At 32.8% G+C, this 16,434-nt stretch overlaps 1 protein-coding gene across 1 annotated transcript in view; it reads left to right on the top strand.

Moving 5' to 3' along the window:
• The window catches only part of LOC130645046 (phosphatidylinositol-binding clathrin assembly protein LAP-like), a 53,516-nt gene that overhangs the window by 22,055 nt on the left and 15,027 nt on the right, over positions 1-16,434 (top strand). Inside the window, exons 3-9 of the mRNA XM_057450895.1 lie at positions 248-323; positions 3,522-3,624; positions 3,725-3,764; positions 4,210-4,266; positions 4,412-4,471; positions 14,847-14,898; positions 15,210-15,438. Coding sequence (XP_057306878.1) covers positions 248-323; positions 3,522-3,624; positions 3,725-3,764; positions 4,210-4,266; positions 4,412-4,471; positions 14,847-14,898; positions 15,210-15,438 — 617 coding nt within the window. The remainder of the gene's footprint in view (positions 1-247; positions 324-3,521; positions 3,625-3,724; positions 3,765-4,209; positions 4,267-4,411; positions 4,472-14,846; positions 14,899-15,209; positions 15,439-16,434) is intronic.

Here is a 16,434-nt window from a genome sequence, read left to right as displayed (position 1 = left end):
GGACCGACAAGTTTAAAAGGAAGGAGAAAATAAGAATAATTTTATACTTTTCGTCTGGAAGACAGACTGATAGAGAAGTGGCTGCTCATTTTTAAAATATATTTAGGACACTTTGTACATCTTCATTTACTTATTTTTCTTTAAGTTGTACCTGTGTATGATAATTTATTTTTGTCCAATACTGTTAGTTTGCAATGAATATAGAACTATTCCTGTTATTTTATGTTGTGGTTCTTTTATTGTGCAGCGTTTTATTCAATATGTTGCTTCTCGTTCCACCACATGGATGCTGCATAATTTTTTGGACAAAGGAGGGGTTCAAGGTAAATAAAGTTGTAATAAATTTCAAGCTGTGTAAATTGTTTATTATTACAAAAGTCGTTTGATTTTTAACCCTATCTGGTCCGGGATTTTTCAAACATACAATGACTGGGGGGGTGAGGGGGGCGGAATCCGCCCCCTCTCAATTTGCATTCTGTTTAAAGTTTCTGAAAGCTAAATAAAAGTTATTTAACATATTTTCCGGTTTTTACGTGGATCGCATAAAAAAGTGCCAAAAATGCCCGAAAATCCGTTTTTATTTTTATTTTTGGGTAAAATCTGACAAAATCGGGAAATCGGATTAATCATGTGTCCAAATTATGCACAATAATTCTTCTTAATAAAACAAAGTTATGTTGCAAGTTTCAAGTTCTAAGATTAATTCTAACAGGAGTTATTAAATTTTCCCCATTATAAGGATTTCATAGAGATTTTTAGGGCTAGTTTCGAGTAATGGCCAATATCAAAGCCTCTGAAAGGTATGGGACCTGGCATGGAGGTGTCTAATAGATAAATATTGAAACTCAGTAAGTTTTATAGCCATATAACATAGCAATAAGGAGTTATTAAAGAGAAACCAGAATCTGCCCTCCCCCCCCCCCCCCCCCCCCTGGACCGGATAGGGTTAAAGGATTTTTTTTTTCTATATTGTAATTTAGTTTGTGACCCTATTTGTATTTGTGGTATGTATAGTTCAGCCTTTCTAATTTAATTTTTTTCGTGTTTGCAATTTTTTGCCAAGGCGAACCTTCATTATACTGTTTCGCATTGGTATTTACCCATTTTAGGTCAGCAAAAATGCTGCCATGGATTTTCACCTTTATGATTTGCCTGGGCAATCCACAATTTCACTTTGGCAAAAACGGTGACATGAACTTTTATTTTGGTGTCTGACGTTGCCATTTTACTTTTTAAATTCAAGCCTTTTTCATCCAAGCCAGCTTGTTCACATGTAAACTACTTTAAAGGCGCGTAACTACTCTTATGGAAAAGATTAACATGTACATTTTCTTGATTTGTTTTATAAAGTGTAGGACGAGTTATGACTATCCTGAAAATTAGAAGATCTAAAAGTTACTGGAACTGGAAATAATGGTACTTTAATTTCTTAAGTTTCTTGTTGTTGTTGTTTTCCAGTCGCCATTTTAATTATGAGCACTGCAGCCGAGTTTGCTAAATTCCTTTTGGAAATCAATAGATCACGGACAAAACAAAACAACAAAAAGAATTCGTAGGTTTATCTCTTTGCTATATGACCACTAATTGTAACAATTTATCACACAATCTTCCATTTATTAAAATGTATGGCCAAGGTTATTGCATAACCCTCTCACCCCAAAAGGAGGGGGGGGGGGGGGGGGCAAAGTAAAACTTAAAAGATAGTAATTATTGGGATAAATAAAGCGTAAGAAGGGAAATTCTGAAAGCAAAATGTACAGAAATAAGAAACCAGTTAACTGTTTCAACAAAGGACCTTAATCAAAAAGTAAGGCAAAAGCGAGGCGAAGCTGCCTTTGTAAACAATATCAAAAAGTATAGCTGTGTGTTGCAAAGAAGCCTGATTTAGTAAGTTAAAACGTTTAATTATAGGGAATAAAACAAAAAGCATTACGATGAAAATGATGCTACAGATGTTCTCCCTCATTGATTAAATTTTGGGTGATGACATCACTCACTCACTATCCGGTTTATTGTCCTTGGTTCCCCAAGCATGAGGGTTGATTTTATCCACCTTTCTCTGTCTTCAGCTGCTCCCTTTTCCAAAGTTAAACAGGCAAAGTCTTTTTTATGCAATGTATGCATTTTTTCTTTTCACCACCTTTACTGTTTGTCGTATTCAATTATTTGCGTAGACCACATATTGTACTTCATGCATTCTAGGTAGTCGAACCATCTAAGTCTGTTGTAGCGAAGAGCATCATTGATGTTTAGGAAGCCTAGTGTATTTCTCAGCTGGCACATCAGTTTTCTCTCACTCAGCTTAGAAGAGCATATCCATCTTACCATCATGTTTTCATTTTGTTTGAGACGGTGGGCATCTTCTGTCTTCACCGGCCAAGTTTTTGAGGCATACAGTAGCACACTTCTGATACACATCTGGTAGGCATGACCTCTACCTCTTAGTGACATGCTTCTATTTGTTAGTATTGGTAATAGCTCAGGAAAGTGTTTCCAGGCACCCCTTATGCTGGCAGTAGTGGCAGAGAAGCACCCACCAGTAACAAAACGATTTCACCACATCAAATCTTTCATTTCTAATTGTTATATCGGTCATCTGTGGCTGTAAAGGAACAGTCTCACCACTGCGTCTTTTACATTTAATGAATGATGAATTCAATTATTACAGTGTGTACAAAATATTGAGTTTCTGCCAATACCTTTTTTACAAACTCCACAAGGGCTTAGATTTGTCCACTCAAGTAGGCACATTTTGGTTGCTGATAAGAGCTTTTGTTTTTCCAATGTTGACTTTCAATCCTTTGGATTCAAGATTAGATTTCCAACGTTTCTATAATTCGAACAACGAATGAAGTGAGTTTGCAGATAGAACCAATTGTGAACAACAAAGGGCTTAAGACAGAGCCCTGATGCACAGAGCACTGATGCACTGTATCTAGCAAGCATGTGGTCAATTTTGCCATGCATTTATGATTGTGTGAATTGTTAAGTGAATTGCAATGGTGGCTCTGTAGGCAGAGAAAAAGTAGGGTGAGTTTGCTATTCCAGTTAAACATCTGAACATGTTCTGATGTTCATTTTTAATAAATCTTTCAGTTTTTACAAAAAAATAGGGACCTCAAAAAAATTTTCCAACAAGGTGATTACGCGCCTTTAATTCTATTTAGGGTTAATAAGCAAAATACTCTACAACCACTTTAACAGTATATATTTATGTTAGATTCAAGGCAATTGAATTATTCTATAAATTTTGAAAGAAATGTCATACGCGAATAAAAATTTGGCGTTCGTGAACTTGTTTTTTTTTAAATCACATTATTATTCACTTTTGCTGTGTTTTTGCATTTTGCATTTGCTTTGCATTTGCTTTGTGCTGACTTAAATTAGAAAGGCTGTAGTTACACTGGTTGAGCTTTTTAACATAAAGTGAAGTCTGCATATGTTAAAAAAAACAGTATTCGTCAAGCATTATTCTTCCATTTAATTTTTTGTAGTGTTAAATAGTGTATTTTTGTTTTCAGGATACGATATGTCACATGCGATTAGAAGATACTCTGCTTATTTAGCAGAAAAAGCTTATGCATACAGAGCAATGGGTTATGATTTTTGTCGTGTTGCAAGGGGGTAAACTGACTGCTATAATTTTGTGTAACTATGCCCCTTCAAAAGTCAGTAATTTTAATATTTTTAATGTGATCATATATAAATAAACTTTATTTCATAGAAAAGAAGCAGGTGTTTTACGTAATATGGAAGCACACAAGGTATGAATTAATTTATTTTTATTATTCCCTTATTTATTCCTGCTTGAATGGAATTAACAACAAAACGTTTTGACGAAAAGAACAATAAATTTTGCTGTTTTTTTATTCGGTATTTATAGTGAATTTTTCCATGGGACTAATTACTAGTAAATAATAATAAGCAAGTTTAATTTATCTGTAATACAGCTTTAAGCATCTATTAACATAAATGGTGGCTTATTGGAAGTGTTACCTTTAGAGAAGGCACTTTTTTGCAGGACACTAGTTTAAGAACTGGAAAAACAAACTGTATTTCATTATTTTGTGAGAAATTTTTCTAACATTTTTAATTTTGAGGGAAAGACAAGACGTTCAGTGCAGAAATATTGTTTTTCTTACTCTTTTAAAAATGATTTTTTACACTTCCATTAAAATCATAAGTTGGCATACTCATTTGCATTTTTAGTTATTAAAAGCGTTGCCAGCCATTCAAGTTCAATTAGATTCACTCATTGCCACAGAGGTATGTGCAGCTCTGTTAGAGGTCAGAGTTAAAAATTACTTGAGATTAAATGTTATGAGATGAGCTAATTTACATTAGTTAATTAATTCCAGAAGCTTGTTATTTAAATGCGACAATTTTATGAAATATTTGTTTTCTTTTTTAGATTGCTTCCAATGACTTGACTAATGGTGTGATAACAGCAGCATTTATGGCTTTGTTCAAAGTAAGATTAAAGGTTATTAAGGGGGGAATTTTATTCAATTAAATGTTTCAAATCTATATTCGTGTTATTATACTCGCAAGGGCAGAAACTTTTGTGGGCATTAACTTTCGTGTGAAAAAAAAGAATTTGACAAAAACTTTCGCGTTTAACGATTTTTGAAACAAATATCACGGGGAAAACTTTCGCGAATGGGCAAAATCCAAGAAAAAAAAATTATTCGTTAAATCACATCTAAAGTCTTTACCGTAATCAAAAATGTATAAAATATACAAGTTTAGGCTAAGTAAATTTAATTACCTGCCTCCTACCATTCTGAGTCAGTATCGCCATAACTTTCAGGAATCTTGATTCCACATAACAATTTAATTTCTTCAACTGAGACATCACAAATTGATAAGGGATGGCTATCATTAGATTGCTCAACATCATTACTCAGCATTGGATGTATATCATGGAAGGATCAATCGATGGCATTTTGCTTGAACCGAACGGAACCAACAGAAGACATAGCGGTTGGAAATCTGTTCAATTTCGTCATGACGTTGCCGCCTACAGTCGTTACACTGCAAGGCCCTGGCAAAAGAAAGAAAAAGACTGCATCCACAAGCACTACTGTTTCAAATAATCGGGACATCCGAGAAATTCTTGTAGCTTCAAAGAAAAAAAAACACCAAGTGTTATTGTAGTTGACGACGATTAAAGTAGAAATAAATCATTTCTTTTGAAAATTGCCCCGTTTTTATGATCTCTTTTTATGGTGAAAAAACTTTCACGTTTTAAAGAATATCCATTATTTTGCGTGAAAAATATTTCGCGTTTTGATGATTTAGAATTTCCGAAGACATAAACTCGCGAAAATGACCAGAAAACGCAAAAAACACAAAAGTTAATGCCCGCGAAAGTTTCTGTCCCTAAAGTATTGTACAGAAAGTGATATTCTACTTTGTTTTCTACAAAAAAACTTTCCCCAACAAATAGCTTTAGGTCCATATTCTAAGACATAAATCTATAAAAGCCAAGGACTAGGACCTTTTCAGTGCTAAAATCTCATTTTCCATCAGGGGCGGATTTAGGCTTTGGTCATTTAGAGCTATAGCCTAAAAAGACATTTACATTATATTTATATGTATATGTAACATAACAAGACTTCAAGATATTTCAATTGGCTTGTTTTGTTGTGAACCTTACTTCTCTTATTATATCTTTCATTATATCATCTCTTAATTTTAGCTCTTGATTCCTGGGTTTTTGTGTCTCCTCTGCCAATAGATCAATCCATTTCAGCAGCAATTGGATTGTGGACTTTCAAACCAAAACAATAAAATTTGTGACGTCAAGATAAATCTAAAAAAAAGTCATCTATATTAACGATAGTAAAAAGGCAGATACCCATGGAAATAATATTCCTTTTTGCTATTGTTTCAGTAGTGCCAGGTTCGGTCGACCTAAGTGAGCGACAATTCTACCAGTTCTTTCCAATTCAACATGTTATCTGAAAAGACTTTAAAGAATCTTTTTTGTGCTTATAGTGAATAGAAATTAAAAACATAAAAAGTAAACAAGGTTACTGCGTGTGGAATATAATGAATAAATGTTGCAAAAGAACGTTTATCTCTATGTAGCTTAGGTTGCTAAATAAAGCAGTTGTAACCTGGATGATACCATTGTATTAACTCTCTGAGTAGCAATGCTTTTCAGTAAAGCGAATTATTTTTAGTTCCATTGGTCTCAGAAAAACAACAACAATTGCTTTGTATTGTAGTGTACTCCTATTATTAACTAGCTAAGTGTCAACATAATAGAGCTGTCTAATTTTACTTTCAACAAATGCAAAATAGCTTCGACTCGCCTGCCATTTTTTTATTTGAGTTACTGATCGATAGAGCCTGTGGTAAAATCAGAAGAACAGAGGAAAAATTTAGGTTATTTTAGAATTTTTTACGATGTCAGCAGTTTATTAACAAAATTGTTTTTAAGAAATTTGTTTAACCGTTTCCTTTAATGTATAGTACTTGAAACATTATTGAATGGTTAAGGAGATGTAAGGGTTTAAAAACATTATTTGCCTTCATCATTATAAAGCTTGAAACGCTGATCAAGAAAATGTATAGGAATCATGTACCCACAACGTATGGTTGAAGAAATTTCGAGTTAAAAGTTTTTTTTAAGACGTCATCAACTCGTCAATCCTGAAGCAAATTCAGGACCCAGGTTTGATAAATTTACAAAATTTGGTCCCATGTTGTCCATAGTTACCCATGTAGTAAAAAATGACTAACATCGCTATTTCATTTGCAATCTCTATAATAATATGGAGAGTGTGTGTGTCCCTAACAGTGGGTTTATTTTGTTTACATCACTTGATCAAAATGATGCAACTTGATTTGCTGAAACAGCTGACTTCAAAACAGGGTTACCTTTAAAACAAAAAAGCAAAAAAGAACGGTTCCTTACCGTGAAAAAAGTGAAAAAAGAAGGTAAAGTGGTTTAAAAAAGCATATATGAAAAAGAAAAAAGTCCAAGTGAAGAATTGGAAGTAGAAGTAGAAAAGTGAAGTTGAAAGCCACAAGAAGTGACTTCGTAAGTAAAAGTGAAGCTAGAAGTAGTAAAGTTAGAAGTGAAAAATGAGTGCTAGAGTTTCAAGTGGACTGGAATTCAGAAAAAGTAAGAACTTTCATATTTTTAGACCTTTCGTTTTTAAGTCACTAGATTAACGTGTTACTTTTTTCTGTAGGACACTTAAAATTGTCAAGGAGAATCGCATTCTCACAAAAATCTATTAAAGATCCAAATTCTCAGTTTTATATTTTACCAAGTTTTTTAAAAAAATAAAAAAGCTAGCATATTTGTTTACATTTTTTTTTGTATAATTAATGTGTCCCCTGGTGCGTAACCAATGTATTTAACCTAAAATTCAAAATGCTACACTAAGCTGTTTGCTTGATACCAAACAAATTTGCTAGCGAAAGAGGAAACTTTGTTGAACTCTGCAAATGTCATAATTTTTACATTACATGTAATGAACTTGGAAAGAATGGAGGGGATAATTGGGTAAGAAAGTGTAGAGACTTGATAGTTCCTGGGGCAAAGCCCAGAGGCAGATCGAGAAGACTTGGCAGGAGGTTATAAGGACGGACTTGATACAGAGGAAGTTGAGTTTAGATCTAACACAGTCTAGATCAGATTGGATAATATACCCCGTCCAACCCATGCTAGCATGGAAAACGAACGTTAAGCCGAGAATGATGATGATGACATGTGTTTCTCTTTATATGTGTTTCACTAAGCATAAATAGCTACCTAGTTATATACGTCTTCTCAGTTTAACTATATTTAACTGGGTGACCTAGCTACTGTAGCTAATGTTAGCTTGAAGCTCTAAGACTTGAACTTTTAGGATAATGAGGGACATCTTTATGTTCAGCATAGAGTATTTTTCTCACGTTTTCTGTAAACATTACAAGAAGCCTCATGCAATATGACAAGAGGAACGATTTTTGTAAAATTTAAAGTGTGTACGGTTATTTTTACTATTTTGTTTTTAACATCCAGTTAAACTTTTGTGAGGCAGCCAGCCAGTAAATTACCATGTTATTTTTACAAGTGTTGATATTTTTACAAAGGTTGTTGATGTTTTTAAGGGGGAATTTATTTTTGGTTAAAAATTTCAAAAAGAGGATTGTATTTTTTTATTTTTGTTCGTGTTGCAAACTGCTTTTTTTTTGAAGTTTTGTGTAACTTTTGTGGAAATAGATCACATGAATTATACTGTAAGAACAAATTTTGTAATCTGTTGTGAAGGCTTTTTATATTTTAGTATTATAAACTTTTGTTGAGGAGAACTAACTGTATGTGATGTCATTTTTGTGGAATAAAATTCCACGATTTCACATTTTTGTTTGTGGTAAGAATTTTACAAAATTTTGTAGGAATAAATGTTTGTTGATGATAAAAAATTACTAAATGTTTTGACGGAAACTGTTTTTCGTTTTTTATATTTTGTAATCTAATGGGTGAGGACTGTAGGCACTGAAATGTGTGACTTTTCTATAATTTGATGTGTTTTATAACCTTTTGGTGAAAGATTTATGGGTAAGAGCAATATGCAACACGCTGAATGAACTGATTTTTGTTGATTTGGATGTGCTCCTTAAAAACTAATATGTTTTACATTTCATGCAAACTTTTAGGAGGACGGACCATATACAATGTTTCCAAAATAATGATCTTAGTTGATACCAAATCCTTGCTCTTTGACATTTCGGTTAATAAAGGGAATTACGGATCATTCTAAAAATAAGTGTTGGTACACGGTTAATTTTATTTTTTTCAGATTTAAATTTATTTTTAAATTTAATTGTTTTCCAAACTATGGCTTTTTGTGTATATAAGACCTTGAAATAATTTTTGGAGACTCATCAGATAAAATGTTAAACATTAATAATATATAATGTATGCTTTTGTTAAAGCTTATAGGGAAAAGACATTGTTTAAATTGCATAAAAAACTTATTTTAATTGATTGCCTTATTTTTTGACAATTCAGATTAAAATATTGAAGGTTTTCAACGTAATCACTTAGTTGTAGTCGGTGTTCTCACTGTTGATGTTGAATTTTTCTATCAACTAGATTTTACACCTTGCAAGCTGTTTTTTTTTATGTAAGGTTTTTTTGGGAGTATTTCATGTGATTTGATATTTGACATTTTGTTTAAAATTTTAAGAACTTTTTTGGAAAAGTCGTTTTTGCATTTTCAGTTTAATTTTGGTAAAGGGCAATATTAAATATCTCGATAATAATACGGAGCTTTTGCCTGTCTGTCCGTCTGTCACTTTTGCAAAGACGATATTTTTTACAACCCAAATGCGTGGGTGTTTCGTGGTTTTCGTTTTTTCTGTTTCATTTACATTTGTCTTGCAACCGTTAGAAACCACATGATAGAAAATAAGCAGTATAATTCGCTTAAATACGTACTTTTGAACAGGACGGTATTCAAATAGAAACTTCCCCTGGCGTGACAACAAACAAACATAAAAGTTCTCGACAAAGTTTTTGACAAAAAGCGCACTAAAGAAGCGGATCAAAAATGTCTTTCGCCAATCCCTTACTCATAAAAAAGTGCAGATAATTAAAAACAAAGAAAATCAAAGTGGAGAAGTAGAGTGGATAAAAGAAAGCATATTAAAAAGGTTCAAATTAAAAGTAGAAAGATGAAGTTAGAAGCTTTTGGAAGTAAAAGTTGTTCACAAGAGTTTGAAGTGGGTTATAATTCAAAGAAAGTAAGAACTTTAATATTCTTAAGGCGTTCTGTTTTTATGTAAGCTACACTTAAAATATCACGCGGACTCGCACCCCCATAAAAAGCCACTTGTCAAATTATTAAAGTTTTAATACATGGCTAGCATGTTTGTTTACATCTTTTGCATAATTATTGTATCCCCTTGTGCATAACTAATATTTTTCATAAATTCAAAATGCTACACTAAGCTGTTAGCTACTAAACAAATTTGCTGGCCAAACGGAAAACTCTGGGTTGTTTAACTTATCTTATAATTGTCACAGTCATATTCTGTTGTATCAGATAAGTTATAATCTTAATTTTAATTGATATAGCCATAGCTAGCTACTATCTTTTTAAATGTGTTTAACTAAGCATAAATAACTAGCTCCCCAGTTTAACTATATTTAACTGGCTGTCTTAGCTAACCTCTATGAGTTATGTTGTTATTCCTCTTATTAAGCTATCTTTAGCTGCCTTCGTACTCTTACTTAGGGATCTGTTTCAGAAAAAATTATGGAAGATGTAGGTAACAAGCCACGTAGACTCACTGGAATTTTTAGGATTAGTGGGCAAACATTTTTGTGATGCTCATAGAGTATATTTTTTCTCACATTTTGTGTAAACTTTCATGAAAGGGGGCTATACATGCAACATCATGTGTGTGTGTGAGTTAAGTTTGGTATTTTTTTTGTTTTATTTTTTGACATTTCCTGTTAAATGTTTTTCTGCACGCAAAATACCATTATGATTATTTTTTGTAAATTCTTAAAGGGTTGTTTACATTTTCGGGGGAAAATTTAGGTTTTTTACGTTTTTGGTTAAAGTTTTGCAGGAGAGGGTGGTATATTGTTTATATTGTTTGTGTTGCAAACTGCTGTTGTTTTTAATTTTGTGTAAACTGTTGTGGAAATGGACATATATATACTGCAACATGCAAATGCAACATACTGCAAAAGCGTTTGTTTGTAGAAATATTCTTCACTGTAAGCTGTTGTGTAAGCTGGTTTTTTTTTATATATGTGGCACGTGGCCTTGTGGTTATGGCATTCGCTTCATAATCACAAGGTCTGTGGTTCGGTCCACAGCACAGGCATGTTTAGCAAGTGTCTTTACCACAGCTACGTGTCAACCCATGCCAAGTTAGGGGAATTGGGTAGGCTAGCCAATGTATACCTAATGTATACATTCAGAACACAGGACCCACATTAATAACAGTGTTTCCAAATCTTGAGTAGCTATATCCTGTATAAACATTCGGAATAATAATAAAATAATAATATTTTGTGTATTTAATGTTTTGTTGGGGAGAACTGTCACCATTATTTTCAAAACCTATATTAAAAACCAGATTTTAGAACATATTAAAATTTATAAATATGTAGAAAAATTAGTCATTTCTGTACTTTATTGTCACATTTTTTTATGGGCATAAAATATTGCGGTTTGACAAAGTTTAATTGATTTTGCGGAAATACTATTTTTGGTCATGTTTAAAAATTACTGAACTGTTTTTTGTTTTTTGTTTTTCACATTTTATGTTTAACTTTTGTAAAGGAGGACCATATGCAAATATATATATGACAGTAAAAAAAAATAATTATATATACAATAAGAATTTACACCCCTTTCAAGTTTTATATATTTTTTACATTTTGTATAAAATCTAACTGAAATGACTGACTTTTGTGTAAGATTTTATGGGCAAAGGCAATATACAGCATGCCGAATGAACAGATTTTTGTCGATTTGGTTTTGTTCCTCATAAACCGTTCTGTTTACATTTCGTGAGGAAGGACTTTGAAATTTACTCCTTACTCACCACTCTTTTGACATTTCGATTTAAAATGTTTTGTAGAGGGCAGTATGGATCATCATACCAAAAACAAATTATTTTGTGTTGTTAATCGGTTGATTTTTACATTTTTTGTAAATTCTTGTGGGAGAGTAGGGTATACAACCGGAATGACTAATTTTTCTAGATTTAAATTTGATGTGTTTCAAACTATGACTTTGTTATTTTTGTATAAGCTTTTAGATAAAAGACAATATTTAAAAAAACGTAAAAGAACCTTTTTTTGTTTTGACGTTAAAATAATATTAACGTCAAAGGTTGGTAAATTACAGAACAATTTTATAGGCGTTGTTTTATAGTCTTTATTAAAGAAAATTGTGAATTACATAATCCACTTTGTGAACGTCACACACAGACAGACAGAAGCTCCGTATTATTATAGAGACTAGTCGATTAAGCCCCGTGGAGTAATCCGCTTAGGCAGAAGGAATATAGAACATTGGGTTGATTTTTTGCTGACATCAGCAGTGCAGATATAAAAGAAGTTGGCGAAATTCTGTTTATTCGTTGCCAGTGATGTGTAGAGGTTGAAACGATGATTAAAATAACGTACAGAATCATATTTTTGAGGAGATATAAGAGTTAAAAATTCATCCAGTAAAAACCCGCAAAGGCACAACTTTTTTTTAAGAAATTTGTATACTTGTTGCCTTTATCGTTCAAGAAAATGTATAGGATCATGTATGTTTGACAACCAGTTGCAGATATATCGGGGCTTAAATGTTTTTTGGTGACGTATCAACCCGTCCATTCCGAAACGGATTTGGGGACCCAGGTTTGGGAAACTTACCCAAATTGGTCCCAGGTGGTCCCTAGTTATCCACACGGTGAAAAATGACTGACGTTTGGCCTCAAGTTTATAACTGCAATGCCATGGCTTCACCAATCTTTTAAATGCATTGACGTCAGTCTAAATACATCGACGTCGCGTCGTAACGTCAGAAAGATTAACAAATTAGACATAACTTTTTCGGCTATATCAAAGGAAAATAAAGATATCCACTTTGCCTGTTACAGACAGACAGACAGACACACTCCGTATTATTATAGAGACTGGTTGTGTAAAGCCCGTGGAGAAATCCACTTAGGCAGAAGGAGAATGAAAAAATAACAATAACGTCAAGGTTTGGTAAATTACAGAACAATTTTATAGGCGATGTTTTATAGAATTTGTTAAAGAAAATTGTAAGAAATATAATCGACTCACACACACACAAACACAGACAGACAGGCAGACAGACAATAACTGACGTCACCTTTCGCGTAGTGTCTGTGACAGGCAAAGTGGATGTGTTCATTTTTCTTTGATGTAGCCGAAAAAGGTTAATCGACAAATTCAACGTCGTGACAGCAATAAAACTAATAACTTAGAATTGAGTTGGTGACATCAGGCTTTTTTTAACTAGTAACTAGGGACATCCTGGGACTAAATTGGGTAAGTTTCTCAAACCTAGGTCCCCTTATTAATGAACAGGTTGATAACGTCATCAAAGAACCTTTGACCGTTAACAAAGAAACGTCAATATCTCTGCAACTGTTCGTCAAAAGTACATGATCATATACATTTTCTTGATCAGCGTTTGAAGCTCTAAACAATAGAAGCCCAGTGCTAAATAAATTCTTCACCAAATTTTTTATATACATTTGTGAGACTTTGCTGACGTCATCGAAATTTAAGTGACGGTTCTCATTTCCATTGTTACCCTACGTAAGCCGATTTTTCCACGGTCCTTATCGACCAATCTTTTATAATAATATGAAGCTTTCGTCTGTCTGTCTGTCTGACTTTTGCAAAGTCGTTTATATTTTCCATAATTTTTTTAACAAAATCTATAAAACATCTTATAAAATTATCCTATAAAAACAAAATCTATAAAACATCCTATTGTTCTATAATTTACTAAACTGTGACGTTAAAACAATATAGACATCAAAGGAAAGTATATTAAGATCACAAACCCTTGAAATCCCCATATACCTCTTCAACCGTTTGTCCAGAACACGTCATTCTATACATTTATTTGATCATGATTTCAAGCTCTACACAATAGAGGCAACAGGTTGTTAAATTTCTATAAAAAAACCTGTGCATTGGTGAGGCTGACGTCAGGTATATTTTTAAACTCTTATATCTTATATTTTGACCACCATTGCAAACTCTTCACAACACAGGTAATGGCTAAAAAAATTGTGAAAAAATTTCTTTGTGCATCAACGGGTCATTGCTGATCTTTTTTATTTCTTTTTCGCCTAAGTGGATTTTTTCATATTCAAATTCGGATAGTGAAATATAGCTCTATTCTTGACCAATCTCCCATAGCTACTGCTCTGGTCACTTCTCAGGAGTTTTCCACCATTTTTGGTTTGTTTTCCCTTTCAATGGCGACATGACACATTAAGGCGTCCTGGGATATTATATTACAGTTCTAAATATGTAACAAAATATGTCTCGCATGTTTGTCAATTACACATCACTGTAACAATATATTTTTAATTTATCATTGGGTCATTTCACAAAACCTAAAAATTGATTTACAGCTGGTACCGGCGCGAGCCATAATGCATGGCTATGGTACTTACTGACTTTTTATACTTATCTATTAGACACCAGCATGTCAAATTTTTTAGGTCCCATACCTCTAAGAGCCTTTAATCATTTCTCGAAAACACTGCTTAAAAATTCTTATGAAATCCTTATAATGGGGGAAATCATTAGAAATTAAAATCATTAAAAAAATTAAATCATTAAAAATTCTTATGAAATCCTTATAATGGGGGAAATCATTAGGATTATTCTTGGAACTTGAAGGTTACAACACAAATTTAGTCCCGAATGCCCCCCCCCCCCCCGCTTGTTAATTTTGCCACTTTTTTTTTATATTTTGTGTTAAAAACTTTTGTTGGGGATAACTGTATGTGATGTCAGTTTTGATGGATGAAAACTCCACGGTTTCACGTTTTTATTTTTGTTGAGAATTTCACAATATTTTAATCTTATTGTCAAAAGAAAACAATTTGCAAGAAGTAAATTCAAAATGAACAAAAATTAGTTCTTCCAACATCAGATATATAAACCGCAAGTATAAACCACAAGTAAAAAACATTATAATTATTACCTTATGTGTGTTTGTTTGCACCTTCGTTGAAATTTTTAGTATCATATTTAAAAGACTTATTACTATAAGGATTTTTTTAGCAGGTTAGCCATACTTTGGTTACATATTTTATTTCTTTAATTTTAGGACCTGATAAAATTATTTGCTTGTTATAATGATGGTATAATAAATTTACTTGGTAAGCCAGTATTTTAGTGGAAATATATGGAGGTGAAAGTTAACAATCAAATAACCAAAGCATATGGTTTTTTTCCATAAGCTGCTAACATTCTATTTGATGTAGTCTTGTAATTTTAGGTAGTTTTTAACTAAAAGTTGTTTCTCTATGTGTTATTTATTAAAGCAGGCTGAAATTTAAGCATTACGTTTTGTCGATTGTTATTTGCCATATTGCACAGATTTTTTTATTACATGTTTAAGTTAAACACCTTGTCTTGCGGTATGACATAGCCCGTATCTGTTTTTTTAATGTGCATTTTACCGATTTAGAGAAATACTTCGAAATGAAGAAATCTGATTGCAAAGTAGGACTTGAAATATATAAGAGATTTTTGGCACGTATGGAAAGAGTATCTGAGTTTTTAAAAATTGCTGAGGATGCAGGTATAAATAAAGGAGAAATTCCTGATCTGACAAAAGCTCCAAATAGTTTACTCGCAGCTTTAGAACAGCATTATCAGTCGTTAGAAAAGGGAAAAGCTGGAAGTCCTCCTACGAAGTAAGTATCTTTTCTGTTGTAAAGTTTTTTAAAAAATAATTTCGAGACGTCAATACTAACAAAAAAGCTCTCAGGTTTTCAACACTCGTTCGAGTAGAGTTATCTTATGAAGGTAAATGGAAAATAAATGTTCGGCAGTTTTTTCCAAAATTTGCGAATTCAAATGCGCCTTATTTAACCCTATTATACCTGGGATATTTCGACCTGTGTAACCCTTGGAAGAGAGGACAAAAGGCCCTTGATTCTCAATAGACATTAAAACAAATTGGTTTTAATGATGTCATTGCTGTTAAAGATGACGTCATGTTTGCAAGAAAGTTTACTATTTCAACGATACAGGTAAAAAGTTCCGTTGAATTATTGACGTTCATGTGAATAAACTTGGTACATATCTCTTATAATAATACAGAGACTGTGTCTGTCTGTTTGTAACAGGCAAAGTGGATGTGTTCATTTTCCTTTGATGTTGCCGAAAAATGCATCTCTAATATGTTAAAATTTCTGATGTTACGGCGCGACGAAAATAATCTATATAATAATACGCCAGTTCTGTCTGTCTGTGACTTTTGCAAAGTGGATTATATACTTCACAATTTTCTTTAACAAATTCTATAAAACATCGCCTATAAAATTGTTCTGTAATTTACCAAACTTTAACGCTAAAATAGTATTGACGTCAAAGGAAAGTTAATTAAGATTAGTGAAGCCATTACAGTGCACCTAAAATTTTGAGGCCAAATAACTTGGAAACGAGTTGGTGACGTCAATGTTTTTTAACCGCGTGGGTAACTAGGGACCACCTGGGACCAATTTGGGTAATTTTCCAAACCTGGCTCCCCAAATCCGTTTCGGAATGAACGGGTTTATGACGTCATCAAAAAACCTTTAAACCACAATATTTCCGTAACCGTTGGTCAAAAGTACATGATCCTATACATTTTCTTGATCAGCGTTTCAAGATCTATACGAGGGAGGCAACAGGTACATGAATTTCTG

This window comes from Hydractinia symbiolongicarpus, chromosome 5 (genome assembly GCF_029227915.1).
Source record: "Hydractinia symbiolongicarpus strain clone_291-10 chromosome 5, HSymV2.1, whole genome shotgun sequence".
Taxonomy (NCBI): Eukaryota; Metazoa; Cnidaria; class Hydrozoa; order Anthoathecata; family Hydractiniidae; genus Hydractinia; species Hydractinia symbiolongicarpus.
This window is presented reverse-complemented; position numbering and strand designations above follow the sequence as displayed.